Here is a 23,559-nt window from a genome sequence, read left to right on the forward strand (position 1 = left end):
GCAAGGGTGATCATTAACGAGACTCACGATCTGGCCCACCAAGTTGAGCTACAGCATCGACAAAGCGGTCATGGAGCTCATGTGTCCAGCGCAATCGTTGCTTCGATGCAAGATTAGGGTTGCTGGAGTTTCCTCCACTTACAGGGTCCATTGAACTAGCACCACAATCTAAATGCTGACCATGAACTAAAGAGTTGCTGCGAACTAAACTCGAACCTGGAACAGTCTTTGGATGATACATTTGCTGTTCATCTACAAACGATGGGGAATAAAAGATACATAAAGACCATAATAAATGCAAAGCACAGCTAGATTCCATACTAAGAAATAATTAAATGCATCATAGAAGCAATTTTCACAGTCTCACAGAGGCTGGCGAAGAAAGCATGAATAGAAGGATTATTAGCACCATTAGCCAACCAACCCCATAATGTTTCCTCTTCTCTTTTTCTTATTTTAGCGTTTTCCTCAAGCACCTAATGATGCTTTCAAGGTTACTGTTTTAATAAATATCATCACTAAATGCATTTATAACCATCAAATTATCTGTCAACTTTTGCAGTTATCAAGGAAATATTTCCATGATATCACATTAATAGAAGTTGCTAGAAAAACTTTTATTATCAATGTAATTCATGTGATAATGAACAAAACCAAAGAATTCATAATAAGGAAGACCGTGATTCAAATCAAATGTAATCATAAAGGCAGACTATAGCGAGCCGTGAAAAGTCACAAGTTTCTAATTGGTCAAAATATATCCTTCTAAAATAAACAACAGAGTAGGAGAAGAATCATCAACCATATCTCCTTGCAATCATAAACAACCCTAAACCATTTCCATATCTACTGAATTTTCCTGTTATGCACTAACATTGCATATAACTCCCCATTTTTGCCTGTCTCGATGCAACTGAGAACACTGCATCTCAAGCCTAAAACTTCTACCCTTTCTCCAACCATTGAACAAAACCACCATACCATATGTAATACAACCCGTAAAACAGTCTTAAAAGTTTAAAGAGATCAAGGAAGTGAAGATGTCAAATAGAAAAGAAAACCTAAGTTTTATCCATTGTAAGCAAATATTAGGTATACACATTGACTGCTTCAGTCTTTCACATATTTACCTGATTTCTGCTTCTAAAAAATATATGTTTCCTAAAACCTGCTGAGTTGTTGGAGGAAATTAGTTTTATTCTGTTCCTAATTTGTTCCATAATTACAAGATTAAATATTCAGTTTTGATTGTTTTCCTAGTTTTTAGAGTTGAGAATTCATGTTTCTTTAAGTCTTATAAAAGCCCTCTGACGTACATACTAATTAAATAAGAAATATAATTTCTTCATTACATCCCTACCGTCCCTGAAATGGGTATTAGAACTAGGAAAATTTTAAGTTAAAAGAGGCAGAAACACACACAAAAAAAATGAAGTGCGTAAGTTTATACAAGCAGAAAAGGGGCGTCCAGCTGATTGTTATTGTATACTCGAAATATGAATATTCTTAGCATACAACACAAAACAAGACAGGTGAAGAAAAGAGATGATTTTTTTTTTTTGCTTGTTTTTTCTTAGGTCAAAAAAGAGATATGTGATGCAATCCTCTATCATATAAAACCCTAAATTAGGAACAAGTTACAGGATAAACAAACATAATTCCTAATTCTACTCCATTCAATGAACTCCAAAATCGAAAAAGAAAACTGAAAAGAAAGGTAGAGAGCAGTTAAAGTTTGGAATATGGAGAGAGGAGAAAGAGGAAAGCAAAGCAAAGCATACCAGAAACAGATCTATGAGCATCCCACCATAACTTCAATGTCACGATGGCTTACTTAACTATAATTTAAATCTTCTTTAGTGTTTTTCAGCAAAAAACAGAATTACCAATTTTTTGGACCCCAAAATCAAAGCCAAGTAGCCAACGAAAAAGTCCAAAGACGCAGACCAGACGCTAATTTCTGCTTTTCTTTTTTTTTTTTTCTTCACATTTGAGTTAGCATTCTTTAAAGCAATTTGCTTTTCGGCCAGACAATTATTTTTTTTGGTTAAAAAGGTCTCTTTGGTCCCTTTATATTTCAATATTGAGCAAATTAATCCTTCTCAAAAAAAATTCAAAACAATTATTCATTCTCAAATTCGGCAGTGAGCAACTAAAATAAATTAATAATAATATAAATATTTCTCATCTATACATGTTTTATTAGTATAATAAAATTTAACCTTTAAATTTTACATATTTCATCAATTGAGTCTTTAATTTAATAAATTCATCCACAACATTTACACGTTCTTTCAACATTTATATAAAATATATAAAATTAATAGTTAAATTTATTATTATATCAATTAAAATTATTTTTAAGTATTTATTACGAGGATTTGAAATATTACAGTGTTCTCATTATATACTTGATAATAATTTTTGTTTTTTAATTTTAAAACAATTAATTATAAACTCATAATGTTTAATATCAATCAAATATTATTAAAAACATATCAATCATTATGAGTCGAAAACAATGGTATCATAAAACTGATAAAGAAGTATTTAATTAATATTTCTATTTAGTATTTGTAAAATAATAAAGAAATTAAATATTGGCCTGTAGCGACCGGCCTTCTACGGAATCTACCCGTTATATTCCGTCCATTCCTCAATGATTCCGGTATTTTCTGTCTTTTCTCGTCTTGATTACGTTAATTAATTTATTATATCACGTTTTTTATTTTATTTTATGTGGCCTTTCTATTTCCGCCCCGTTAAGTGGAAATAACGAGTGCACCGAGCTGACTAAGTGGTTAAATCGTTTCGCCAATTTAATCATAAGTCTAATTTGATTAAATAAATTATTAAAAATTTTATAAATTTATTAAAAATTTTGATTTTATTAATTCAATCGTCCAATTTAACTGATTTTATTAATTCAACTGATGAATCGATTCAAGGCAGTCTAGACCAATACCCCCGGTCCAACCTCCATTGAATCATAACCTTCAATGCCTGCAACACCAAAAGTTAAGATCGAAGAGTTAAAACCAAGAATACACGAAGTTCATTCCTAGTTTGGAATTTAGAGATTCCATAAATTTCCAATAAAATCAGCATACGTCAATATATTCTAAGAGACTGACTACATGTTTTTGATATTTAAGAGCACTGCATAAGCAACTTTGGATTTACAATTTTGAGACAAACTCTCACTAATAACCAATAGATATATCACCATCTTTTTTCACTTGATACTATAATAATAACTTGAGCAAACATAAAAGAGTAGCACTCATTTTACATCTCTACATTCCATATCCAGTTAACCCTTGGGGATTAACCCTGGTATCACCCCATATCACAGATCCTGTTGTTGCCTCCATGTTAACCATCTTTTTCTTCCCTTCAACAGGTGATCCCTCCATTGTTAATCCTCCTGGACTCTCCTGTGAAGTTAGGCAGCTTTCAGTAGAACCATCGCCCCTCTGTGAATGCAGACCGGATGGCATTTCTTCTTCCTGGCCGCATGCATTCTCCACCTCAGCGGATTGGGAGGAGTAGAATCCCAGTGGATCAACAGAATAATTTCTCAGCATCTTACTACCAAATTCCAGGTTATCTGTTTCGGTAACTGCACCACTTCCGATAAAATGATCGGCAAGCATCTTACAAGCTCTCTCAAGCATGGCCATATATTTTCGTTCTGCATCCTGGCGAATCTGCAAGTGCTTTTCAGCCTGTACAGGAAAAACATAATGACATTACCCAGCTTGAGAACCGAGTTGACACTGATCCAGAGGGTTTCTATCAAACATATTTAGTAGGATTTTCCACTATCAATCAATTACTGTGTTGTGAGCATGTATAAGCCTCATTACAAGTTTCTCCAGACAACATTCACAAGCTCATAGAAGTTATTGAATTGCATAAAACCCCAGATACATTCAAGATGAACTGCAAAATATTCGGTTACTTCACAGCCACATTCACAAAAGAGAATGTACTAGAGAAGGATGAAAAGATTACCTCAAGTTGCAAATGTAATTTACTCTGTACTTCCATCTGTGCCCTTAATGCCTCCCTTACCTCATAACCCCTACACGTAAAACTCATTTACATCCGGAACTTAGCTTAAAATTTGACATACTAGCAACAAAACCATACTTTTCACACAAAAGATGAAAATTCTCACTCATTCACGTCGGCAGTTGACAAGTTAATGGTAGAATTATTGGTTCCAGGGCTTTCTAAAAGATATGAAGCTGATATCCCTTTATGAAAATCAGAAAAAGAAAATTCAGTCTCAAGTTTTAAATACTTATCACAGATTACCTTATAAATTAATACCCAAATACACATCCATCCAATTCAAATCAGTCACTAAAATATTTTAGTTCACTTTATAAATCTGAAAAGATAGACAAGGAAAGTAAATCATTTTGGTGAAAGAAACTTAAAATTAAGATTCAAATTAGCCAGGTTCATTTACAGTAGCATAGAAAGTATACACTAAGAAAGAAAAAGAGTTAGAGCTGAACCAACCATCTTTTGGTCCCTCACCCATATCCTTCCCTGACTGCTTACCTAACCTGTATTTCTGTACGACAATGAAAATATCACACAGTATAATATGTCCATGAGAGAATCATTTCTAACAAAAACTTTTAAGTGTAAAAAAAATTTTGACGAGGTAAAAATTGAAAAGAATGAAGAAACCTGCAGGTGACTCTTTAAGTGAAAAAGAGTCAATCCTTTCACATTCATTGTCCGCATGATAGCCTTTGGTGTAGCTTCTGCAGTAGTTATGCTATGCATTATCAGAAGAAATAACATAAAATACAGAATTCATTATAATTATGATTAACCAAAAATAGACTTAACATAAAAACATTGGCTGAATCAGATACTCAAGAAGACCAACAGTTTATCACATAGCTAAGAAAGGAATATTCCAACGTTATAATGCATGTAAGAAAATAATTTGACAAGGACAAAACAAGTACTGGTAATGGCCTGCAAAAACCCATTATGGTACAAACAGGCAAACTTCTCAATTTCAGGGGAAATATGCCTATGTTGGGAAGCAAGATAGTGACAACCATTAAATGAATTATGTTGCTTTGGAATAATGGCATGACTGACAGATTGGTTGTAAAATTGGAAGAGTTACTCTTATCACTATTCTAGTAATTATTATTATAATTAGCAACCTCGTAAGAAATAGCGCACAACTTATAATTCATAAGTCTAAGTTGTTCCTTAAAATCAAACCAAACCCAATCAATAAGCCCTAATTCTAATATATTTAGGGTTGGCTACAAAATAAAGACAAAAAATTACATTGAACACATATAAATCCTTATCATCCTAGCAACTATCATCCTCTCTTTAAGTTCTCTAATCTTTTTTCTTTCCACTCCTTAAACCTTTTAACCTGTGCAACATCAATTTGCTCCATCCTTCGAATAGATGCATCACTCCATCTGCTTATGCGACCAAACCAACATAAACAAATTTCTACTAACTTAACCTCTATAAGAGCTATCCCAATTTACAGTTGGATATACTCATTTCTAAAACTATGCTTCCTGGTTTTGCCGCACATACTGCTAGGAACTTGGATCTTAGACTAGAATAAGCTGTGCAATGCCAAATTAAGTTTAAGATCAAATCAAGTTTCACTTGGTTTCAGCAAAATCAGCTATCATTTAACTACCTAATTACATTGGAAAATTAAGGTTTTTTTTTTTTTTGTCAGCTTTTAAGGCAATTCGCCCACAAGTAAACTAATAGCAGAAAATCACATCTTTACAGCCAGTTAAAGAGTTTTTATTTTCATAAATGTCGGGCATCATGAAAATAACCAGGCAGCTAATGCTTATTTCTTAATGTAGCATAAATAAAGCTGGTTCGAATTGTAAAATTAGAGGCGATGAACAAAAACCCAGAAAGAACTAGAAAAAACGAAAGAAAGAAATTGAAAGAAGAAAAAGGAAATCCTACTGTTAGGGCCACCAAGTTGTGTGACGGCGTCGACGAATCGGTCATGGAGGTCAGCAGTCCAACGGAGACGAGGCTTAGGATCGGAAGTCAAGACGAGGTAAGGCTCTCCTATACCTTTGCGATTGAGATTATTAAGCATTTCTTCTTGTGATGAGAGCCTTGAACTTGGATGATACATATCCATTTTTGTTGTTTCACTGTAAAAAATCCCACATCCACCCTGCTGCTGATGGCCAAGCTGCAAGAGGAACAATCGAACAAAGGAATTGAACCGCAAATGGTTAAAAGCAAAAAACAAGCACTCAAACCGCTGGGGCTGGGACTGGTCTCTTGCTGTTGCTCCCACGCCCTTTACAATTTAATTTATCCATTTTCAACCTTCTACTTCCATACTTGTTCTACTACTCGATAATTTCCATTTTTCTTTCTATTTTTATGCTATATACAGTATAGTTTAGGAATTGAGTTTGATTGGTAAATAATTATTATAAATATCTATTTACTTACAAATAAGAATCAAAATATATATTTATAGGTGAAAATACGGTCTAAACTTTTATTAGTTAAATTTAGAATTTATAAAAATACTCATTTTTTTGTTTCTGTAGTCACTTATATTTGAAATATTACGTTTTAGGCACTTTCGTTATCATTTTATTACGAAATAGTCACTTTACCGTTGAGCTGCTTTACCTCCCTAACGGTAGTCCTATGTGATAGTCTAAATGGGTTTTAAAACCTATTTTTATCTCAGCAACAGGACATCCAAGTTGACATTTAAAACCCATTTGGACTGTCACGTAGGACCGTCGTTAGGGAGGTAATGGAGGTTAATGGTAGAGTGATCACTTCGAAACAAAACGATAACGTAAATAACTAAAACATAACATTTTAAACAAAAGTGACTAAAATATAATCAAGTAAATAAAAGTGACTATATTTATAATTTACCCTTAAATCTATTAAAATCAAAGTAATATTAAAATATTAAAAATTAAAACATTTTTAATTTTTTTAAAATTCATTAATAAAGTTGAATTACGAACAATATTATCATCTTTTCTTCTTCTTTTTTCTCCATTTTTTAAAACATAATTTGCTTTGCCATTGTGATCAAATAATGTGTGGTTGATGGCCAAATATACAAACAAATAAGTGAGTAAAAGTATCACGAAATTCCTATACTTTGTGATTTAAAAATATTAACTTTACTAAATAATAAATTATTGTTTTTAAACAATCCTTTTAATAATAGGGACTAATTTAATCATATTGTTATAATAGAGAGCATTCACCAAGGGTGGTTGCTGGCCAATAATAGAACTGCACAACCTTTTTTTTTTTTTTTTATGGAAAATTGCAGAACTGCTTGATTAAATATTTTTCATATTAGATTCCTTTTTAATCATTTCAACATAGAAGTCATTTCAATCAAAGAAATAAATTTGTAGTCCCAAACTACCAAAATAATCACCTTATAATATATATATATATATAGTATTAATTAATGGTGTGATTTTTCCAATCCCAACCAACAACACAATCAACAAAGTCCTAAACTTTATCCTAACTGATGGAATAATTGACTCAAATGAACAATGAAGTTCAAGTGTTGCACCAACAAAATTAGATATCTTGAAAGATTTTGGAGTATATATTATAGAGGATAAGCCATTGGATTGAATGACCAAAATCCCTGTGGAAAATGAATGAAATGTGAAGCCATATATCTACAGTGGGATTTTGGGATAGCTTGATTTCAGATTCAGAACCTGTATCCATGCAAATGTTTAGCCCATCTTCTAGCCATGTAAGGATCATGGTAATCCCAATTCTCAACACTGCTTGTCCTTCCCCCAACAATGTTAATACCATTCTCTCTGTTGCCATCTTCTGTTTCCCTCTTATCCTCTACACTCACCATTGTTTCCCCTGTTTTCATGCATTCTTCACTTCCTCCTTCCACATAGCTATACCCTACAGATACATGTACACACTCACCTAAGTCCATTAATATCCTTCTCTCTTCGCCACCTCGTAGATCCCCAAGCCTTATGATTCGCCCTTCCTCCCCGATTCTCAATTGAACTTCTCTAACTACACCTCCCAATAATTGTGTTAGGAACTCTTCAAATTCATGCATCACAAACCCATTAGAGGTGCCAAAGCCGAATCCAACGTGAAACCGATGTATAGGAATAGGGAATTGAAGGTTCATGGCGTGGTATGATCTCGTTGGACTATCAGACAAATGCAAGATGCATGACTGTGGATTCTTATGTGCACGATCTTCAAGTATCTTTATCCCTTTCTTGAGCCCTTCTACTGGATCAGCTTGACCCATGTAGAAAAGGCGATCGATAACTTGTAAGGCTGTTCTCTTTCCATAGGATGTCATGCGCCGGAGAGGGAACACACGTGCTGCAGCAGATGAGTATGTGACGATGGCCAAACGATCAATTGGTCGGAGGGAGAATACCACTAACGCCATGGACTGTTTTAGAAGCCTCAAGTGTGGTCCATTGGGGCTTGCAATCAAGACCATGTCCGTAGCTCGTGGATGTGCTAATTTTATGCTGAGATAGGCTGGTCTACTGTTTGAGGGGGAGCACATGTAGGAAGGTGTTTGTCCACTTGGTGGTTGCAACTGTAAAGTTGATGAGGAGGAGCTGCTGAATTGATGATGATGGTGATGATGGTTTGAGACGTGCCCAACTCCCGGCATCTGAAAAGATGGATGTGAACCAGGTTGATGCCGAAAGCAGCAAGGGTGAGTCAAAACTGTTGGTTGGAGGGGAACCAAAGCTAAATCAATACGGGGGTGATTTTGTGTGTGATCAGGCTCAATAGGGTCATCATCATCATAGCGTGCTGATCGAAGGAAGGAGCGTCTATGAACCCGGAAAGTAGCAATAGAATCATCCAGGATACGAAAAACAGGGTCATTTTGGTTGCAAGAGAGTGAACATGCAGGTGGATTTAAGTTGCGTGGCAACTGGGTCCAATGAGCACGGCAAATAGGGCAGGTGATGCTACCATGGCGAACATTCGAGGATATGCAGGAAAAGTGGAATGCATGAGAACACTGAGCTGTAAATATTGCTTGCCCTGGACTGCTACCAGAACTGTAACTCAGAGCCTCCAAACATATTGCACAAATATTCTGCAGCAATTCACAAATAGTAAAAGAAAACCCATGTTAAACAATCACGAAATGAAATTGATTGAATGTTGCCATCATTCTCAAGTATCAAGATAGCTAGAGAATGTAATTTTTCCTGTGTTACCGAAAGCTAAAAATACTATATAAGTATCACTACAAAGGTAAAAGTAAATATCATAGTAGGAATTTCAGCAAACATTTGTGATTAACATGTAAATATTCTAATGTTTTGTGCAGTTCCAATTAGATTCACTGCGACAAATGTCCAGATCATGAATCTAGAGAAAAAGGGAACTTAGTAGAATTGATGGTAAAGTAGCGAGTTTGTACAGCTCGGATAACTTATTCTCTAAATAAGATATCTCTCACACATGCCCTTCTTAACGATGAGAGGCGAGGGTTATCGGAATTCGGATTCTAAGAGTGTGTATTACTCTACCTTTTTCTACTTTAAAGTCACAAATTCCTAGCCTTTTGAGCTCTAAAATACTCAAAGCCTTTGCCTGGGGAGAAAGGAAAGGAGCACAGATGATGAGATTCAAAACCTAGACAACCGACCGTCACCTCTTAAGATCGGCTACACGAAATAACCGAGCTAAAACACTGCCTTCCTAATCTCTTTAACTGCTGTATAATCTCTCCTAGTATCATATGAAACTTCTTTCAGAAAATTGGGTGTTTTTTAGCTAATCCAAAAGGGGTTACCTTGGATGCAAGGTCATTATGGTTGGTGATGGATTCTGCTTCAATTCCAGCTGATAATGCTTCCAACTTATTCTTTGGTTTCAATGGTGACATTGACATCTACATTAATTAACATAATAACATTAGAGCTGCCATCCAAAAGCAATTGAAATTGTTGCAAAAATAAGGAACTGGGTTCTCTTTGAATCATTCAATGCTTTTAACATTATGGACAACAAGCCATAAAAAAAAAAGATTAACCCAATCGTCCACATTCCATACCCCCAAAAGAAAAAGGGATCTTTAATCTAAAACATTGAAGCTAAAAAAAAAAAAAAAGGCTTACAGCAGGAGGAGGAGGAGGTGGAGGAGAAGGAGGAGTATTCTTTGAGAAAGAACCACATGCAGCGACCACAATTTTTTTAGCAGCTTTTTTGAGCTTAGAAGATGCAGTTGAACCTACCCCCATTGCCCTCTTTCTTCTTCTTCTTCAAGCTTTCAAATTTTGGTGATGGTACTGAAGATAACAGAAGGACGTGAAAAGAAAAAGAGTAAAAGAAAGAAAGAAAGAGAGAAACGGGGACAAAGCTCTGCAAAATCTGCAAAAATGTCTACCACTCTCTAAGGTCTTAACCAGCCCCTTTGTTTGCTGTTTGTTGAATGAGTGTTTGTTGTCACCTCCACTTTTTTTTTATAATATAATTTTCTCTCTCTGATTTCAATGTGTATTTGTAGAGCCATATATCATTGTATGCTGCACAGTACACGCCATCGTTGCCCTTTTTTTATGTAAATAGATCACGACTATTCAACAGACGTAAATATTTCACAATAATATTGTATTATATAAAGTGGTAGACTAGAGGCGCATAGAAAGAAAACAAAAGGATGGTTCTTGGGAGGGACCACTTGGACACTAATATAATAATAGTAAGATTGCACTTTTTTTTTCTTTGTTCAGAGCACTCTTTTGTTATTGGGGATTGGGCCTTTCCCTTTTTCTCTCAATTTCACTCTTAGCTCCTAAAGTAAAAGATGGATTGGATGGTCATTTTGCCTTCTAATCTATCCATCTGCCTTCAATTTCTTTTATCGGTTAAATTTACATTTTGATTAATCAATTTTAAAAAATTTACAAAACTGTCATTGAAGTATTTTAAAGTTTTTATTTAAGTCATCAGATTGTTATAATAGATTAATATCCATCAACGAATAAAAGAATATACTTGAGATCTAAATAGATTTGACGTTCAATATCAAAGATCTAAGAAGAATTGGATTTTATTTCATAATTCATGATGTTTAAAGTTATTTTAAAAAAAAATTGTAAAAAATAAAAGGAATGAGAGCTTTCGATTGGTACAAGCGGTGTGAATAGAGAATACCATACAATATCGTTTTTAACAATACAGTGAATTAAATGAAAACTTCTAGATAATTTTATGATCATTTTATAATTTTTTTTAAAATTAAGTAATCAAAACTTAAACTTACTAATAATTTGTGACCTTGAGTGTTGTTCACCATTTGTTAAACTTGCTTGAGGTAGACTAGAACCACTAGCAAATTATATATTTATTTGATGGTTAAAATATGTCACAAGCCTCTATACTATTCAAAAATTAGGAATTTAGTCATTATACTTATATTTTATGGAATTTAATTTCTCTACTTTTCAGATTTCAAAATTTAAGTCTAATTGTTAACACTATTTTTTTTGTTAAATTCAAGTTAATTATAAAGTCATTTTGAAATTACATGTCTAGCAAGTGATTATTTTCTTACTTGACAAAAAATTTAATAATACTAACAATTAGACCTAAATTTTAAAATATAAAAAGTAAAAGACTAAATTTCATGAAATATAAGTATAGAGACCAAACTTCTAATTTCTAAAAAGAACAGGGGCTTGTGGCATATTTAAACTTTATTTGATAGAGGATTTCATACTATAGTATTATACTATTATCTCTGACTATACGAGGTTTGTGAAGGCTGAGAGTATGTGCTTTATATCTTAACAGCCTCAACCTATTTCTAAGTAATATTAAATTAACAGTAGGCATTATGAGCATAGTTACTGCTATTTGTTTTTGTTTTTTTTTATATTAATATCAATACATTGTGGTATAAATTTTTTATAACAAATTCATAATTCGAAATTAAATCTAATAAATAAAGTTGTTTATTGGGATAATACACTTCAATGTACTCGAATTTACATCCTCCTACATTGACAACAATGTTTATGCCAATCGAGTTATGACTCAATCGACTTATAATATTATTTTTAATAAGTAAGTAATTATAGATAATATTACTAACAATCAACTTGAGATTCACACAAATTTATTATCAAATTTGTAATGTAATTGTTGCATCTTAATTTATTTTAATATTGATATTATTACAACTATTTTAAATCATTTCTCTCGAGATTATTTCTCAATTTTTTAGGCTACCTCGACACTCATAAGTGTGAGGTCCGTTGAGTATTTATTTCTCAATAATTTCGTGATTCCTCCATTTTATTTATACTTATTTTTAAATTTATTTTATTAAGCTTAACTAATCTATTCAATATGCTGCATCCAACATTACAAACAAAAATATGAACAATTTAAAAAATAATAATATCACATTTAAATTTCTATTTGCAAACAAAAATATTCAAAATAATATAATTTAGATCACATTACATGTAATAATATAACTCAAATCGTAGACCCTAATTTTATTATTTAATTAAAATTTATGCTTTGTGGGACAAACTTTTTTGGTTAAAGGAAATCATAATTGGAAATTAAATGTAATAAAGAAAGCTAAATTACTTTAAAATGTTGTACTTTTATTTTATTGATGCAATTAATTTATTTTGAATTAAATAACTACATCTCATTTGGCCAAAGTTTGATCTTTGTTTATTGGAATTAAGAGTCTAGTATTCCACCAACAAATCACATGCTTTTTGGTGTTTGAAATGATTATTAATACTAGCCATATGTTTGGATGTGAAAATCATTAACACACCTTTGTAATAATTTATAAATATTAATTCTCAAAAATATATGCATTGTAATTAAATAAAATTTATTTTTTTTTATATTGAAAATATATGTATTAAATGAAATAAGATTATATGAAGAAAAAAACATCTTTTGGGTATTTTTCTACTAAATCATCCTTCAAATATCTACATTTTGAGTTTTTCCTTTTCGAAGATTACGTGTTAAAAATCGTTAGATGTTAATTCTTTAAATTTTATAATTATTGATTTTTAAAACATTGAATATATGCGTATTAATAAAATAGTAAGCCAAAACTCATTAAATTAGAAGCATATAATAAATTTACGCAACTCTAGAGATTATATGGTTAGATTACATGGATTAGCTTAAAAATGAAGTGAGCAAAGGGCATTAGTCCCGGAACAAGTCCTCTGACACCTCGACTAAGGAAATGGCCAAGCTTACCACCTTTTGCAACCGCCAATTGAAATCAAAGTATAACGAAATTATTTTTGTTCAATTTGATTTCACTTTTTTTATTAAATTTCTAACATTTTAATTCAAGTAGGGACCAAAAGTAAAGAAAAGTAAAAAGAAAAAGAACCGTTAGGTTAGGCGTTAGATTTGAATTTCAAGTGGCGATGGACCGAGATGGAACATCTCTGTGTGGGTGTGTATGGTCAATGTGAATTGACTGTCACGACTTTCCATGACTCATCATGGCTTGGCTTCTAGTCATTGGCCTTTTTTATTTACCTCCCAATATCCAAAACCCCTTTCAAATTCCCCTGTCCTACATTAAATATAAGAATCCGAATCCAGTGGGCTGCCCGATATTACTAAATTTGTTGCCCTTTTATAATTGATATATTTTTCTCCATCACCCGTTTCGTTTCGTGTTTCATTTATAATATTGAAAACCATTATCACTTTTATGAATATCGGATTTATTTATTTTTGTCTCATTCCATCTTATTATGCTTCAATTTAATTTTTTAATATTTTTAAAATTAAATAAATATTTAAACATAATTCTTCAAAAAATATTTAAAAATAAGATATATATATTTTTATATTATGTTATTATATTTTTATTCTTTTAATAGTTTATAACGATAAAATGACAATTTTTTATGGTGGAGCTAGTCAAGATGAGATGGTCAATTACGATAATCGCTTCATACCTACTACCTAAAAGAAAAATTCCACCTACCTCTGCATCTACTTTTCAAATAAAAAATTGATTCGAAATCCATTGAAGGTTCAAGTTTTACCATCCCTAATTATATACATTGTTTACTCGTTGTTGCTACCCTCTTCATTTGACTTCATTTCTCATCCTCTCAAGTATTTAAAATTTAACACTATCATTTATCATATTTAATTTTTATAAAAGATTTTAATTTGATATGTAATATCATACATGAATTTTGATTTTGTGCAATTTTATACATGAAATTTAAATGTATGTATTAATTGCATTAAATGTGTACAATTGAACTAAAATTAAAGTTTTATGTATATATATAAACCATAATTCAAGTTTCATGTATATAATTGTACCAAATCAAAATTCATGTACCAAATTACACATTGGATATAAATTCACTTATAAATTTAATAGTTATCCTTTTTATATAAATTTGATACAATCAAATTATATCTTATGTTTGATTTATGATCTATAAAGAACAAATTTTTCAAATTTGTGACTGTTCTTCTCAATAATATTATTTTCAAAGTTCAGATTAATTTTTTTAAAAAAATTCAATATATATTTTTACCAGCATTTACTCCCTTAATGAACCTATAGAATGTGAAAGATTAGTTAATGAACTCGCTTTGATAGATACCTTAAAAAAAAAATACAATATATTTTACAATTCACTACTCAATTCTAATGGGGAAATTGTTTGAATGAAATTAAGCCTACATGATTTGCTTTACCACTTTTCTTCTTGTCCTCCATCAACAGATTGTGGGGACAATTCTTTTTTCCTTCTAGCAAATTTTAGACTCTACTTTTAAGAAAGGAAATTAGAGAAAAGAGAAAACAAAAAGAGGAAAAACATTATATATACTGTTAGTGTACTTAGTAGGAAAAGAAAATTAAATGAAAAATTCATGCCTTCTTTGATTTAACTTACATATGGAAGAGTAGTAAGATATACTATATTTTTAAAGGGAGAATTCAAGTTTAAATTTCAAAGACAATATCATTGAAAGGAAAATCTACGAATTTTAAAAGAATTAATCTTCATGAACTATAAAACGGGCATAAAAGATACATTGGAAGAAAGAAAATGAGGATCTTACAAATATGCACATCTCTTTCATTTTATCTCCTCTTATCATTCAAAATGAATTGATTTATTTTATACATTAAATAAAAATGTTAATTATCTTTCCTTTTCTTTTCTTTTTTTTTTTAACTTTTTACTCTTCTATTTCTATACTTTTCTATTGAACCAAACAAGGGTGAAGTTTGAAATATTTTTGAGAGGTCAAAATTGAATTATAATTTTTAAAGTGCTAAAATGCAATTTTATCAGTGTATTAATGTAATTTTTTACAATTTTTGAGGGATCAAATTATAAAATTTTTATTTTGGAGGGTTAAAATTGAATTTTAAAATTTAAGAAAAACTAAAATACAATTTTCTATAGATTAACATAAAATTCTATAAATTTTAAAAGGAATAAAATAATTTTCCACTCAACTTCTTAACTCTAAAAAAGATTAGGCATATAAATCAGGGAAGTTGAAAGCTGTAGACTTAAAAGAGAAGTTGAAATAAGTAAGATCATAGAGTTGTATGATTTGAATTCTTGTTAAAAAATTATAGTGACAAAATAAGGAAATCTGTGTAGGGCTTAAGGCCAAGGGTCGAAACTCTTTCTTCTATTTAATATTGACTAGAATAAGATATTTCAACTTTTAAATAGATGAAGTCGAAATTCTTTTTGTATCATTCATTTTTCAACATTAGTGAATTTATTGTCCTTTGTCCGTGATTTTTTTTCAAAAAGATTTCTAAATAAAAATCTGTGTGTTCTTATTTTTATTTATTTTTGCGAGCATCCTATTACAATTATCCTCATCTATGAATAATGGTTACAATTGGAAACAATGATTAATGAATAGTATACTACTTTCATGATTTAACTAATTAAATGAATATGGAAAGCATCGGAGCCTATTGTTTTGTTTTTTTTTTAAATTTAAAGTCTCACCCTATCAGTTGATGGAACTCAAAAGATTTGCATTGTTAGTGCTTTGTAATTTGTTGTTAATACATAGGAGCGGGACACACATATTTAGAGTTTAGACTTATTGAAGTAGACCCAACACCTACGCCATGGATGATCAAAACAAAACAAAACAAAAAACCGAACTGTTTAACCCGTGACCATGAAGGTATACATGCATCTGCTTATGGTCCCCATCATCAACTTTGGCACTACCTATTTGTATTATTTAGACATATTGTATAAAAGGTTCATTAACCATATAGTTTATTTGTCTAAATCACTAATCACGCATCCATATGTATACTACAAAGATGAATTGGGTTAAAAACACTGCATCAAAGATCAAACTAGTACAAATCTTCAACAGTAAAATATCTAGTGGATACAATACAGATTTCGTAGAGTTTAATCAAATCTGCATTGATGGTTGCCAGAAGTGAAAAGTGGGTGCCTTTGTCTTGGATCTCAGTCAAGCAGTCATTAGTAGCACGAGCAGCAGTGTTTATCTCTTCCACCATGGTGTCGAGTGAGTCGGAGTTGAAGTCATTGTTAGCCGATGAGAGCTGAGAAATGGCCTTGTTGTTGCTACTTTGGCACATTTGGAGACGGTTGTGGTCCAAAGAGGTGGTGGCATTTTGAAGGAGGAGAGGTATGAGGGATTGCGCGTGGGTGGCCTTGGTTTGAGCTAAACGTAAAGCAGCATTAGCAAGGTCGCCGGCAAGGGCTTGTGGGCCACCTGCGTTGGGGTCGGCAGTTAAAATAGCATAGCAGAATGCGTAGTCGGACGTTTGGTTGCAGGCCGCCTTGAGGAGCTCGGTGCCATTGAGTCCTCCTATGGAAGGAGTGGTGTAGATGAGCAAGATGAGTAGACAGAGATGAAGGGGACGATATCTTGGCATTGCCATGTCTCTTTTGATTCAGATAATGAATTTTTGGTCTGCAAATTGCTAAGTTCAATACTTATATATTGGGCTAATTGGGCTCAAAGTTCAAACTCAAAAGTGGTGTCTTAATTTTAAAATTAAATAAATTGATCCATCTAAAAATTGAATAATTTAGCCTCTTGTCAATTTAAAAAATGAGTAACAATGTTTAATTTATCATATTTATTTTTTTGACACAATGTCTAAAACTACCCATTAGTCTCTCCTCAACCCATAAATAGAAGTATAATGCCTTTCAATGCATTCGAATTCACTTTTTATGACATAAAAAAAATCATATAAAAATATGTTTTTAAAAAATTACCATAATAAAGAGACTGAAGTGTAATTTCTAGACTTAGAAGTGTGGCATCTTTAGCCGAAGAGTATAGGTTTAGGCTCCATTATGATGAACAAGAATCCTACCATATAGGAACAAGACTAGTGAACAAATGGTTCAATTCAAATACAAACCTTTTTATTGTATTAAACTCATAATAAATAAAATACTAAGGATGGATGGAATGCTAAGCTTATAATTTATTGGTCTTTACAGCTTAAAAGAAATCTCTTTCCTAAGCTATTACAAATGGTGCATTGCTTGCTGCAAGTTAATATCATATGTATGCAAAAAAAAAAGAAAAAAAAAAGTGTACATGAAAAACACAATAACAAAGACAATTATTCAACACTATATATATTATATCTTTCAAATCAATAATTCTTCATCTACTACTTCTCCTTTGAAATACCTGTTTAGGTTCCATCATTTTGGCAGTTGAATTGGTTTCCCCTTTCCTTTCTTTGCCTTTCTCTGAATCTCCTCTCACCATTTTGGCTTCCATTCTCTTCTGAATTTCTCTTTCACTGGTTTCAGTTACCCTGCTGCTACTCTTTGTCCCTTCATGTTGCACCTTTTTGTCACACTCTTCTTTGGCTTCTGCTTCAATTGGTGCTTGTCTTGCTCTGGTGATTGACTCTGGTTTATGAGTTGTGGACCTGGAACCACTCTCTTGGTCGAAAAACAGGACTTGGACCACTGTTCTCAGTGGTAGCCGCTCGTTCTTCACCGCATGAGCACGTACCTCTGGGGACAGTTTCTGGCAGTCCAGCATTCGGCACATCCTTTTCTTGTCTGCTTTACTTACGTCCGGATGCTCCTGTTTATATCAATGAATGAACATATAAAACAGACTGATTTATGTGTGTATGTATATGCTTATCCATAAGGGTCAATTCACCATTTGGGTTAGACTCTAAATTAGAAATATACTTTTGAACTTTTTTTTATCCAAGTTAACCCCTAAACTTGACAATTGCCAAGTTCAAAACCTTAGAAAAAAAATATTCAAACCCAATGTGAGAAGCCAAGTTCAAAACCTTAGACAAAGAAAAAATTCAAACCCAATGTGAGAATAGTTACGAAGTTGATGCCCAAAAGGTAATTTAACCCTATCCATAACATGCAGTTGATCAGTAAATTGGTCTTACCTTGAGATAAATATTAATGGCTTTATAAAGACCATCATGATCTTCCCTAGCAACATCTGGCAATGCTTCAGCTAAAGAAACTAGTTTTGATATTGGCATATTCACATCCCTTGCAACAACTTGAAGATACGAATCAATAAACTTCCCAATCTTTCTAATCGATCTAACCATGTGGCTATTTTCTGTAGGCAAAGGGGATTGTCTTCTCCATAACACCAAATAACTTTCCAATACAGCCGCAACCAAATCAATATCATAAAAGTGTTGATCAGTGGGCAACTGTGAAGGAAACAACATATCATTAAGTGTTGCTTCCTCAAATTGCAGGCCAGCTTTCCTTATCAGTTCAGTCTTTGTTACAGGGGATGCTCCTAAATAATTTGCAATGCTAAGAAGCTTTAACAAGAAACCTATCGAAACCGAGCCTCGATCAGACGGAATCATGCTTACGATAGCTTCGAGGATCCGTCTACTTTTTTCCCTGGATTCTTCGGTTTGTGACCCTGAACTATGGAGAGGTCTAGACTTTGTAGTGTCCGGTAGCCAACGACATGCATACACATGCAAAGCTTCACCAATGAGCTGTGGCGGTGGTATATATGTCGATCTTACTGCTGTTATTATGCATCGGAAAAGGTCTATATCGAGATCCGATACATCTTCCGTCCACCAATCTTTCGGAACAGACTGGTGTTGTTTTTTTATGTACCCTGGTCTAGTATAAGTATAGGACCATGAAACCTGCACGAATTCATATAATTCAACCTAACGTATCATATGTTTTTTGCAAGTAAAAGTATTGCATTTTGCTTCATATATTCAGAAAATAGACAAATTAATCTTTATACATTAGATCAAAGAGCAAACTAATTCTTTAGCTAAAATTTTTATCTATTTGTATTGTTAAAAACTAGTCTCTGTACATTAGCATAAGTTACATGTGGCATGGTGCTGTGCCACTATTTAGTTATTCTATCAGTCACGCAAGTTTTTAACAGTATAAATCGATAAAGTATTTGCTCTTTGATCTAAGGTATGATGATTAAATTGACTACTTTTTTTAATAGAGGAAATAAAATTGACTTCTAAATTTACCTCCTAGTACAGGAGTCTCATTATACTTTTTTCTCAAGTAGCAAAATAGATGTAAAAAGAAAAAAAAAAAAACCTTTGATGTTGGTGTCAAGATTTTCTCTACAATAGAATCAATGCACCTTCTAATGATTCCAAGGTTTTCAGACCATTCAGGTAACTTGATCGTGGTTTGAAGTGCGACGATGGAGTCTTTCCAACCTTCAAGAATGCATGAATTGAAGAAAGCTTCAAGTTTCAGAACAAAATTCCCTTTCTCAATAGATTCAGTCATTCTAAGGAACTTAGCAGCACAAAATGCAGGAACAAAGTTATGTGCACCGAGATTGATCGTTATCCCATAGCAAAATTTAGCACAGAGTTCGAAAGCATCTTCACCCCCCGGAACATCGTGAAGATCGATCGTAACAATGTCGGAATCATCAGCGTCGGAACAGAGCCGTTGTAAGAGACCACACTTCGGAACAAGTGGAATCTGCAGCTAAGAATATGATGCATATATATATGCTAGAAAGTAGAAACCATTGAAATAAGGCAAGAATACATGAAGTCAGTGAAGTATACCTTATGTAGAAGAAAACAAACATTGTCAATCCTTATTGTAAGATCACTTGGTATGTCAGAAATCACAGTCCTACATTGCCAAATGACCAAAACTATTAGATTTATCCTGTAATAATAAACATGGTCACACTTGTTATACCTGGTAGCCTCTTCTGTGTAGAAGGTGTCTGGTTTTGTCCCAATTTTCATAAACTTCATGTTTCTTCTGATTAATTTTTCCCTTTGCAACACTGCAACATTTGATTGCAACACAGTAAACACATGAAAATGAAGTAGCTGAACATATGTATTATATAATACAAACAGCAAAAAGAACCCACAGTCATAAACACGTGCACATGCATAATCTGACAAGCACAGTTGAACCAGACTTAACCCTTTTGGTTCTTTTCAACATATTGGATTTTGGTCTTTGGCAGATATATACTGAAAAAGACATGTAAGAAACTGAAACATATCGCCTTAACTAGACTCCAGTAAACACCCTATGAAGTTCATAAGCATGGCAAAAAGAAGATGAAAAGAGGAAAGTGAGAGAAAAAAAAGAAGCTGAAGGAATATAGAATGTATAGAAGAGTAAAGTAAAATTATAAAAAAAGGTTCTATGAAACTAGAGCTTTTAGTAATCAGTATTTGAACTGTTACAGACAAATGCAATCAATGTATTTGTTTTACATTGTGAAGTTTGTCAAAAAAAAAAAAAAAGAAAAAAATTACCTTAACTTTTATTCAACACAAAGGGTCCCATCAACTTCACCAGTTCCCTGTTTACAACCCTACAAGACCCTTTAGCCTGTAATACTATGTCTTTTACCTGCAAAATCAAAAAAGATAAAATCACTTATATTTCTTTGCTGTCATGCACTGACATAGAAGAGTCTTGAAGAAACAAAACAACCCCAACCTTGCTGTAATAATATATCAGCTAATACCCTTTCAATCTTTGGCAGTTTCCATTGAAGTTAGTGCTTAAGTTTTTTCAGCTTTTTTTGCTTATTACCAGACACATGTAACTACATGAAACTGAAAACCCCCAGAACCTGGTTCCCACTTAATGAATGAAACTTGGCCTTATATGTATCTACTGCTATTCTATATATATATTTGATAAGATAAAGCAATTTCCATATACCATACTAGGAAAACGAAAAGCCTATATATATTATTTAGAATACTTTGATTTAATAAACTCATAATTGACACAAAGACCAGAGCATGAAGCTTAAGAACAGTGCAAAAAGAGCTCAAATTATTGTATAACAGCATATACAGAATTATAGCAAGGTCGCTCACTTACATTAATTTTGGTGGATAGTCGAAGAACATATATCACTGCTCTAGCGCATGCAGTTATACTAATGGTGTTTTTTTTTCCATGGAAATAATATCTGGTCGACAGTAATTATGAGTTAATTTTCTTTTTTTAGAGTTTTGATATTGTTGTTCGGATGAAATGATGGATATTAATTAATCTTTGAAATTATAAATAGCATGGCATGAGGTAACATTTGGATACAGTCATTTAATACAGAGGAAAATGGGTTGTGACTTATAATATTTTTATGCTCTCTTTTATACTTTGAAAAGGATACAATAAAAAATAAGTGGCTGAGGTTTTTGCTTTCGTGGTTGTCATTGAGTGCATTCAGACACAATTGCCAACCCAAAATGAATATCCTACAACTTGGTTGACCGACACTTCATCCAACATCATCACCTTTTAAATTTTTTTAATATTTCGATATCCATATTCAACTATTATTTAAACCTAAGAGCTTCAAGTATGGCAGTCTAGACTAATACGAAAATGACCCACAACTGTTTTTAAAAGCAAAATAAGAAAAGCTTACCTTATGAACATGAAGATTCCATTACATGCTTGTTCATGGCAGGCGTTGCTCAAATGGCTTCCAAAGCTTTTCAACTTATATATCTGCAGTCTTTTCAAAAGTTATAAAGAGATCTGCCCAGAAATTTGAAAAAGCTTTGTATCGTTTTTTTATTCTTCTTTTTTCCCCTTTTTTTTTGGTAAATTACACATAAAAGTAATTAATCAATTAGTGAATTTATATTTTGAATCACTCAATTTTAAAAGATTATAAAATGATCATTTAACTATTAGAAAATTTTATTTAAATTATTGAGCCATTAATTTTCTTTTTTCTAAGTTTGGCTAGTTCAACTCTAGACAATGACAATATCCATCAAAAAATAGAAAAAAATATCTTAAGTTTAAGTTGATCTAATGTTAGAGATCAATATAACTTTGTAACATTTAAAGCTGTTTTATGAAAAGAAAACTTTCGATTGAAAAAGAAATAAAAGGAAAGCTTTCGATGGTGCAAACACTAATAATCAAAATGAATGAGGTCATATAACAATGATTTTAGGAAGACTTAAAAAAAAACTTTCTTTTATAACTTTATAACTTTTCAAAGTAATTTTTATTTTTTAAATTTCAATCTTGTGGGAAAGCAAAAACTATATATGTGATAATCCATAATATATGCATATACTTGAGAGAGTGCTTTTAGTTGGAGTGGGAAACCAATAATAATAAGTAATGAGATTTCTATCAATCAAATCATCCCCTTGAAGGCATTGTAATAACAGAACCTGCGGTATATCATCACTAGGAAAGAGTATATCATCACTAAAAATAAAAAAATGAAAAATCAAAACTTAAAAGACATACCCTTAATCATATGCTTGTGGGAGTTTAAAGTAGCTTATTCCAAACATAGCAGCAACTAGCTGTTATCGACTTAAAAGGATATGCCAAAAAGCTGCAATTAGATACTAATATTTTACCCTTGAGTGCAGCAGAACAAGAAAGAACCTGTACTTTCTATATATATGTATATAGAGAGAGAGAGAGACTGTTTTGTGTGTGTGTATGGTAAAGTAAGAAAGCTAACAAGTTTACATCATGCAATTGCAGTTGCATACAAGATGATGATGATGATGAGGCATGAAAAGGATATATGAATTGCTTCATGCATGTAATAACTTGTAAATGGGGAGCTAAAAGAAATAGAGAGAAAGAGAGAGGGTTAGGTTAGCTTATGGGGTTTCAATTAGACACAAGTAAAGGGAAAATGGTGGGGAGGGGGTGTCCCTAATGTCTTACCAATAAGACAGAGAAAGTGGTTTGTTGGGATTAGTCAACATTGTAATGTATCATCAATGGTGTGTGTGCTTGCCATCATTACCTTCTTTGAATCGAATCCTAAAAGAAAAAAAGAAAGTAGGATTTTAAGGTATAGTCCCTTCTTTTTCATCTTCTAACATCCATCATCTATTTGTGGGGAGGGGAAGGGTCTCCCTTTGTTTGTTTAAAAAAACTAAGGAATCAAAACCGTAAAACAGGGAGGATAGGCTTTGATATT

General features: G+C 32.4%; 5 protein-coding genes across 13 annotated transcripts in view; all 5 read right to left on the reverse strand.

Annotated features, from left to right (window-relative positions):
- LOC108483591 (myb family transcription factor PHL7) overlaps positions 1–23,559 on the reverse strand; it is a 33,637-nt gene that overhangs the window by 2,879 nt on the left and 7,199 nt on the right. Inside the window, exons 2-3 of the mRNA XM_017787074.2 lie at positions 1,782–1,982; positions 28–252 (exon numbers count right to left, since the gene is read on the reverse strand). Of these exons, the coding sequence (XP_017642563.1) occupies positions 28–241 (214 nt within the window). The 5' untranslated portion in view covers positions 242–252; positions 1,782–1,982. The remainder of the gene's footprint in view (positions 1–27; positions 253–1,781; positions 1,983–23,559) is intronic.
- On the reverse strand, positions 3,090–6,434 carry LOC108480375 (protein PHR1-LIKE 2-like). Its single transcript, XM_017783355.2, has 6 exons — positions 5,995–6,434; positions 4,708–4,784; positions 4,534–4,588; positions 4,184–4,262; positions 4,018–4,087; positions 3,090–3,728 (listed from the first exon to the last, which is right to left on the reverse strand). Exons 1-6 carry the CDS (start codon positions 6,176–6,178, stop codon positions 3,297–3,299), a joined length of 897 nt encoding a protein of 298 aa, XP_017638844.1. The 5' UTR covers positions 6,179–6,434; the 3' UTR covers positions 3,090–3,296.
- Positions 7,439–10,675, reverse strand: LOC108480212 (probable E3 ubiquitin-protein ligase EDA40). 2 transcript variants are annotated; one of them, XM_017783120.2, is made up of 4 exons: positions 10,457–10,675; positions 10,188–10,358; positions 9,863–9,961; positions 7,439–9,157 (listed from the first exon to the last, which is right to left on the reverse strand). In XM_017783120.2, the coding sequence occupies exons 2-4, from the start codon at positions 10,308–10,310 to the stop codon at positions 7,760–7,762; spliced, it is 1,620 nt and encodes a 539-aa protein (XP_017638609.1). In that variant the 5' UTR covers positions 10,311–10,358; positions 10,457–10,675; the 3' UTR covers positions 7,439–7,759. The 2 variants fall into 2 exon arrangements, with proteins under 2 accessions (XP_017638609.1, XP_017638608.1); XM_017783119.2 differs by having other exon boundaries at positions 10,188–10,675.
- On the reverse strand, positions 16,448–17,005 carry LOC108481111 (uncharacterized). The gene has a single exon (XM_017784280.1). It carries the CDS (start codon positions 17,003–17,005, stop codon positions 16,448–16,450), a length of 558 nt encoding a protein of 185 aa, XP_017639769.1.
- Positions 17,480–23,280, reverse strand: LOC108480932 (BTB/POZ domain-containing protein At5g47800). 8 transcript variants are annotated; one of them, XM_053029607.1, is made up of 9 exons: positions 23,120–23,280; positions 22,866–22,956; positions 22,021–22,103; positions 20,888–20,984; positions 20,310–20,400; positions 20,171–20,240; positions 19,683–20,087; positions 18,515–19,255; positions 17,480–18,183 (listed from the first exon to the last, which is right to left on the reverse strand). In XM_053029607.1, exons 5-9 carry the CDS (start codon positions 20,366–20,368, stop codon positions 17,749–17,751), a joined length of 1,710 nt encoding a protein of 569 aa, XP_052885567.1. In that variant the 5' UTR covers positions 20,369–20,400; positions 20,888–20,984; positions 22,021–22,103; positions 22,866–22,956; positions 23,120–23,280; the 3' UTR covers positions 17,480–17,748. The 8 variants fall into 8 exon arrangements, with proteins under 8 accessions (XP_052885567.1, XP_052885566.1, XP_017639569.1 ...); XM_053029606.1 differs by having other exon boundaries at positions 23,097–23,280; XM_017784080.2 differs by having other exon boundaries at positions 19,683–20,081; positions 22,021–22,110; positions 22,866–23,280.

Source organism: Gossypium arboreum, chromosome 6 (genome assembly GCF_025698485.1).
Source record: "Gossypium arboreum isolate Shixiya-1 chromosome 6, ASM2569848v2, whole genome shotgun sequence".
Lineage (NCBI taxonomy): Eukaryota > Viridiplantae > Streptophyta > Magnoliopsida > Malvales > Malvaceae > Gossypium > Gossypium arboreum.